We start from the raw sequence: 8,435 nt of genomic DNA, 5'->3' as shown, positions 1-8,435 counted from the left end.
CTGATCTGCAGAGGAATCTAATCTGCAGAAGAATCTGATCTGTAGAGGTTTCTTATTGATCTGTCATTGGATACAATTGTTTTCGACAATATTATTTTTGCTGCTCAGTAATACAACTGTAAGAAATTGGATTTCTGAAAATCTTACCGAAGTATTCGAACATGGTCCTTAGAGTTTTCTTTCAAATGCATAAAATGGGGTAACGGACATTCGACCGAGTGGACACTTGGGGTAAACAACATAACCCTTTAAGCATTATCACACATATAATGCAAACAAAACAGAGAAATGATCGCACCTTTAAATTCCTTTAATACACTGACTTTTAAAGCAGGCACGTTTTAAACAAAATTAGACAACTTGCCATTAGACCGGCACAATTTTGAAAACTCCTGTATGGGTGTGCGTGTGTGTGTTGCGATGAAATAACATGAAAAACCTGGCAATATCATTTAGGCCAAAAGAAGAAATGAATGAAATGGAAACAAAAATAACAATAAAACACAACACAATAAGTCGGCCGGTCTTAGACAACTTCTCTTTCTTTGCCAACCAGTGGTACATCTGTTTCTCTTTCTTTCGTAATATTTTGTTTTTTTACTACTTTTGTTTGTTGGTATTGTTGCGACTCGGAATTGATTCAGACCAGGGGTTTTATATGCTTTGCTCTGAACATTAAAGCCATCAGTTGATTATTTGGCATTTAAACGTAAACAACAGACACCAAAAAAAAGAAGAAAAATAATTCAACCAAAATAATATAAAACGTTTTAAACAAATTTGTAAAATTATTAATAAAAATTAAGTGAAGATTTTACAAAAAAAATTATACAAAACTTAAATAAATATTATTATTTTAAATTAATTTAACAAAAAATTATAACTAATTTATAAAAAAAATCAAAAGTATTTAAACAATTTTCAAAATGTTTATTAAATCATCTAAAGTTGTCATCATTTGTGCCTTCAACTTATTGTTGTTAACGGTTTGTCAGGCTAAAAAAGAACAACAGCAACAACAAAAAAGTCAACAAGGTAAAAATGGAAAAATTGATTAATACGCTTGGTTTGAGTCGTATTCTAAAGATACTTTGCATACATATACAGTGTCTCTCATAAGTATTCGAATTTAGGTAAACTATGAAAAGAAACCAAATTTAATAATATATTTTGTGTGGGAAATAAATAAATAAATTTGTTATATTGTCTAGATAGTCTTTAGTTTTGATATCACGCCCCTTAAAACTTGAAAACTTTACATTTACTTAAATTAGTTATGCTTTTTTTAAAAAAAGTCCATGAAACTACTTCACAAAAGTATGCGAATTTTTCCTGTATTTCATATTTGATCATATTATACGATACACACATTTTAGAATCGCATGGTTTTATGCTTAATATGGTTTTAAGGGGTTACTATCAACCGCATGGATATATTTTTGACCCATTTGGTCCACAATTTTGGGGGATTTGTACCCTCTTTTCATGTAATATCATTAAAATGGCGATTTTTGGCTATATTTGTAATGTTTTTCCAGAGATAAAACCAAAATTTAATATTGGAATTAAATAGAAACCATAGGGTATCTAAAAATAATATTTTTTGTTATAAGGATCTGTACTTAAACGTTCCAAGATGTATTTTTGCTATCGTTTTGCAGTTTCTAATTGAATTATCTGGATCATAAGTCCCTTTTCGTACCTCTAGGGACGATATTTTCCGACAAAGTTGTCTAGTGTATATTCATGTACATATTGGCACTAATGTATTTTAAATTTTCAATATATTATAGCGGTATACAACCCCAAAACATGCCTTAACAAAACGTCATCCTATATAGTAGATTTCAGTTTTTACTACTCGTAACTTTCGCGCTTATGTTGCCCGTTACAATAACACTGTAAGTCCTAAATTTTGGTTTTAATTTGATCATAGTAAATAATATTTAAACACATATCAACATTTTTGATGTGATCATAATGATATCGTGCCATGCAGCATGGAGGCCATTGGCATATAAAAATAATGATTTTACTATTTTGAATGGTGTTTCTTCGAGGCATGTTTTGGAGTTGTACACTTCCACAACACATTGAAAACTTAAAATGTATAAAAGCTGATATCTAAAAGAATATATACCAGAAAACTTTCCCCGAAAATAGTTGATCCTAGTATTATAAAAATGGACTTAAGTTCCAATATATTGAATTAGCGAAAGAAGAATGATCCGAATAATTTATCTTGGAACGTTTAAATACAGATTCTTGTAACAAAAGATATTATTTTTAGATACCCCAAGGGGTCTTTTGAGTCCCAATATCAAATTTTTGTTTTATCTCTGGAAAAAAGGAGAAAAATTTACAATTATGGTCAAAAATCGCTATTTTAATGATATTACATGAAAAAAGGGTACAAATTCCCCAAAATTGTGGACCAAATGGGCCAAAAATATATCCTTTCCGTGGATAGTAACCCCTTAAAACAATATTACGCATAAAAACCATTCGATTCTAAAATTTGTGTTGCGTATAATATGATCAAATATGAAATACAGGAAAAATTCGTATACTTTTGTGAGGCAATTTCATGGACTTTTTTTAAAAAAGCACAATTAATTTAAGTCAATACAAATTTTTCAAGTTTTAAAAAGCGTGATATCAAACATAAGGACTATCTAGACAATATAACAAATTAATTTATTTATTTTGCACACAAAATATATTATTAAATTTGGTTTCTTTTTATAGTTTACCCAAATTCGAATAATTATGAGAGACACTGTATATGTATGTAGATACTTATGGTGGTTTGTAAACTCTTTGTGCGTTTAAGAACAATGATCATGACAATGACTTTGTTAAGAATCGTCTGTTGCAAACAACAACTACAGAAAACCGGTTTTATTTAAAGAGAATCGTGTAAATGTAGTGTTCTTGGCAAAGTATATAAATATGTAGAAGACGTAGAAAGTGTAGCAAGTGAATCTTATTTAACACTGAAAGAAATTATTGTGTAAATTTAAGAAAAAATTTCAAAATATTTTGTTAGGATTAAACGATTAATCGATAAAAATTGACAATAATGATTTAGAGAAAACTTAAATCTGAATTGATTTTACGAATAATGTTAATCGATTATTCGGTTAATTTTTAATCGATTAATCGGATAATTCTAATCGATTATTCGAATAATTTTTTGTATTTTGGTTAAGTATTAATAAGATAAAATTTCGAATATTTAATAAACTATTAATCTTTTAAACATACAATTTAGAGTTAATTCGAATAATTTATTCGATTAATCAGATACATAATCGATTATTCGTATAAATTGTTGGTATAAAATTAGTATTTTTCATTTTTATTTTATTTACACATTTTTGTATAAAAAAAGATTTTTTATATTTAATCGATTAATCGCAAATTGTAATTAATTAATCGGTTAATTTTAATCGAATACTCAAAAAACTATAAAAAACTGAAAAAGGTATTTTTTAAATAAAATTTTATATCGAATTAGCGCAAATTTTTAATCGATTAATCGGATAATATAAATCGATTATTCGAATATTTTAATGCGATTATTCGTAAAAAATAGAACAAATTCGTGTTTACTTTATAAAAGAAAAAATTTTAACAAATATTGTCTTTTTTAAGAATTTGTTTAACAAGATTTAGTATTTGAGTTTAACCGAATATTCGAATAATTTAAATCGATTAATAATGAAAAAATAACGAAAAAAAATTATTCGTTATCTGTTTTATCAAAGAAAAAAAAATGTTACAAATATTTAACTTATTTATTCGATTAACCGAATACATTTCATCTATTAATCGGATAATTTTAATCGATTATTCGAATAACTTTTTGTACAAATCAAGTAATTTTTAATAGTTTATTTATTACAAATTTTTGTATGAAAAAGTTGTTATATTTTTAATCGATTAAAATAATCGGTAAATTTTAATTAATCGCTATAATTTAATCGAATATTTAAAAAACTATCAAAAGCTAAAAACGGAAATTATGTTGGAATAAAATCAAATCATAAAAATCAATTTAATAACGAAAATAATCGTTTTTAAACGATTAACCGAATAAATTATGTCGATTAATCGGATAATTTTAATCGTTTAATCGAATTATTCGAATAAGTTTTATCGATTATTCGAATATTTTTTAGGATTTTTTTCATATTAATTACAGAAAAAATATAAATACATTTATAAAGAACATTAAACTCGGAATAATATTCTTTATCATAGTATTGTTTTCAAACCGATTAATCGAATAAGTTTAATCGATTACTCAAATAACTTAAAGCAATTGGAAAACTTTCTTTCGAGTTTTTTGTTGTGTTTGCAGATAATTGAATTTATTTATGAAATGTTTAAGTTTAATTAAACGATAATTAATTAATCGAATAATTTTAATCGATTATTCAAAAACTTCTAAAAAAATTTAGTTAAAATTTATTAAATAATTTTTAAGAGGTTTTCATTAAAAAATTTAATTGAATGAATTTAATCGAATAATTTGAATCGATTAATCGAATAATTTGAATCGATTAATCGAATAATTTTAATCGATTAATCGATTTTTTTGTATTTTTCGTATTTTTTTGCAGAAAATGCAATTTATGGAATAATTTTCAAAAGATTCGTTTAATTAAATTTTAATGATTCGTTTAATTTTAATCGATTATTCGACAAATTTAAATCAAAAATTTAAATTTTTTAAACAATTTTAAATTTGTTCAATAAATATTCATACAAAAATGTAATCGAATGTATTTAATCGATTAACCAGATAATTTCAATCGATTATTCGAATAACTTTATAATGATTATTCGAATAACTTACTAACGAGTATTTTGTTTTATTCAATTTTTAAAGTTAAACGATTAGACGAATTTTAATTATTCGAATAATTTTAATCGATTATTCGAAAAATTATTTGTTTGTTTTAAATTAATCGACTATTCGATAAATTATTCTAAAACTTTAAAATTTATAAAATAATTTTCAATTTGTCAATAAGTTTTCAGAGAAATATTTAATCGAATATATTTATTCGATTAATCGGATAATTTTAATCGATTATTCGAATGAAATTCATTTTTATAAATAATTTTCAATTTGTCAATAATTTTCTGAGAAATATTTAATCGAATATATTTATTCGATTAATCGGATAATTTTAATCGATTATTCGAATAACATTCTAAAGCGTTTTCCGTTATATTTGCCGAAAATTCAAGTTGTTTAATAAATTCGAATAGTATGAAGCGATTAATCGAATAATTTTTATTCATTATTCGCATTATAAAGGGAAGTTTAAGTATTCTTCACATTTTTATTTTATTGTAATTTTAATCGATTACTCGAAAAAATATTAATTTTATTTTGATTATTTTTTGCAAAAACTGCTACATATTAATCGATTAATCGAATAAAATTTTACACATTTTTAATTTAATTTGCAAAACATGTTTAAAAGCGATTATTCGAATATTTTTTTAAACATTTTAGGATAGTTTCAAATGAATAGACGGAAATATATTATTCGATTATTCGAAAAGTTTAATAATAATTTCTTTTTAATTTGTTCAAATATTATTATTAAATATTTTTATTATATCTTCCAGAAATTTGGGAACAAGATCTAACCGATACCTTTAAAATCGAAGGCTCCGATCAGGGCATACAGAAAGTCAACCTCAAATGTGGTTCCGATTCCATGCATGTCATGTTGGAAACCGAAAAACCCTTCACCGGTGTCATGTATACCAGAGGAAGTTTCTATAAACAAGCAGCTCCCTGTTTCGTTAAACCCTCAACGAATAGTGCCAAAACTCTAGAAATGAATTTCAGTTTAGATCAGTGTCAAACCCAAAAGGAGGGAGAACTCTATTCCAATATCGTGGTCATACAAAATGATCCAGAGCTCATAACACCCGGAGATTCGGCTTTCTCGTTGGAATGTGATTTTAGACAACCACGCAGTGTGGATGTAGAGGCCAATATGCAAACCAGAGACAGGTAAATATTAGAGTTTAAAGCTGTTTAATTGTAATGTAAATATATCAATAAAACTTGCTAAATTAGACAACCACAAAAGCTACGAGGAGCAAGCCGACAACGCCAATAGATATTTTCTAAAAAGCAAATAAACTATAAAAGCTCAACTAGTTAATTTAAGCACAAAACAAAAGCTTGTTGTATGTTAAAAAAAATGAAACGATAAAATATGCCTTGAAATTGAAACTGTAAATATGAAAAGGTATTTGAAACTTGAAAATTACCAAAAAAGTTTTATAAAGCTAAACTTAGCTAAAAAAAAGCTTTAAATTTAAAAGCATGTTACTAAACTTAAACTTAAGTTATAAGCTTAACTGTATAACTAATAATATATTTTTTAAAATTTATTTAAAACTTACAGAATAGTTTATGCTTCAAAAATCTCCCTAACCAGTCCAGATCCCTCACAGGCTACACAAAAGAACACTTTACACACCACCGTCACTAGTGACACAGAAACAGTCACTTATATACCCAAACACAAGAAGTCCACAGCTAAACCAAAGAACACTAAACCAAAGTTGCAAGAAATTAAAATTAAAAATCATGATCATAGTCTTTTGGACGATGAGAATGATAATCTTGAAGATGAGAAAACTTTACACTTGGGCACCGTAGAAGATGTTACACATTTGTATTCGAATTCCAGAAAAGAAGAATTGTAGACTTGTTTAAAGAAATTTAACAAGATTCAGAAATAATACATACAAACACGCACATTTACTGGTAGTTGTAGTAAAAGCATGTCACTTTTAAAAGCTTGCACGTAGAGCTTTATCCCTTATTTTAAAACTTTATTTTAATTAGTAAATTTTAAGGTGAGAGGTGTTGATTTTATTTTTTTTTAATACTTTAAATTTATTACAGAACGTTTAATCTTGAAAATTATTAAGAATTCGATTATCCGGCAAAAAATTACTCAAAATAATCTATCAAAATTGGAATTCTTTCTGCAATAAATTTTCAAAATTTTATATAATTTTACTTTTGCCTTTACATTTAATAAGTTTTAATCGTTCTTTTATCTTTTTCATGCCGTTCTTTTTCCCCAACAGAAATTCTACAACCACAACTTCAAAGCCCGTTAAATCGAAATCATAAAATTGGATTTGGATTTTTTTTTTAATTTAAATATTTAATTTTGTAAAATAATTGTTATTCTTTTCTATGTATTATTTCTAATCCTGTGATATCTCTAAGTTTCAAATCCAAATAAAACAAATGAGAAAATTAAAGAAAAAAACTCTTGGTATTTGTGTTTACTTTGTACAAGGAATGGGCTTTTAAAATGCAATTAAATTATAAGATTATTGCTCCAGAACGACTAGAGGCGAACAAAGTTCAAACATTTTAAACAGTTGTACCAAACCCTATCTATCTATCTATCTATCTATCTATCTATCTATCTATCTATCTATCTATCTATCTATCTATCTATCTATCTATCTATCTATCTATCTATCTATCTTCTATCTATCTATCTATCTATCTATCTATCTATCTATCTATTATCTATCTATTATCTATCTATCTATCTATCTATCTATCTATCTTCTATCTATCTATCTATCTATCTATCTATCTATCTATCTATCTATCTATCTATCTATCTATCTATCTATCTATCTATCTATCTATCTATCTATCTATCTATCTATCTATCTATCTATCTATCTATCTATCTATCTATCTATCTATCTATCTATCTATCTATCTATCTATCTATCTATCTATCTATCTATCTATCTATCTATCTATCTATCTATCTATCTATCTATCTATCTATCTATCTATCTATCTATCTATCTATCTATCTATCTATCTATCTATCTATCTATCTATCTATCTATCTATCTATCTATCTATCTATCTATCTATCTATCTATCTATCTATCTATCTATCTATCTATCTATCTATCTATCTATCTATCTATCTATCTATCTATCTATCTATCTATCTATCTATCTATCTATCTATCTATCTATCTATCTATCTATCTATCTATCTATCTATCTATCTATCTATCTATCTATCTATCTATCTATCTATCTATCTATCTATCTATCTATCTATCTATCTATCTATCTATCTATCTATCTATCTATCTATCTATCTATCTATCTATCTATCTATCTATCTATCTATCTATCTATCTATCTATCTATCTATCTATCTATCTATCTATCTATCTATCTATCTATCTATCTATCTATCTATCTATCTATCTATCTATCTATCTACTATCTATCTATCTATCTATCTATCTATCTATCTATCTATCTATCTATCTATCTATCTATCTATCTATCTATCTATCTATCTATCTATCTATCTATCTATCTATCTATCTAT

At 25.7% G+C, this 8,435-nt stretch overlaps 1 protein-coding gene across 1 annotated transcript; it reads left to right on the top strand.

Annotated features, from left to right (window-relative positions):
- The first annotated feature begins 789 nt into the window (after positions 1-789).
- On the top strand, positions 790-7,315 carry LOC119600534. The gene is made up of 4 exons (XM_037950799.1): positions 790-1,035; positions 5,650-6,043; positions 6,444-6,900; positions 7,138-7,315. The coding sequence occupies exons 1-3, from the start codon at positions 927-929 to the stop codon at positions 6,745-6,747; spliced, it is 807 nt and encodes a 268-aa protein (XP_037806727.1). The 5' UTR covers positions 790-926; the 3' UTR covers positions 6,748-6,900; positions 7,138-7,315.
- The last annotated feature ends 1,120 nt before the right edge of the window (positions 7,316-8,435 follow it).

Source organism: Lucilia sericata, unplaced genomic scaffold (assembly GCF_015586225.1).
Source record: "Lucilia sericata isolate MDLA Ls3-8-SP2 unplaced genomic scaffold, ASM1558622v1 Contig000116F_arrow, whole genome shotgun sequence".
In the NCBI taxonomy this organism is placed as follows: domain Eukaryota; kingdom Metazoa; phylum Arthropoda; class Insecta; order Diptera; family Calliphoridae; genus Lucilia; species Lucilia sericata.
The sequence above is the reverse complement of the archived record's forward strand: the minus strand, read 5'-3'. Positions and strand labels throughout refer to the sequence as shown.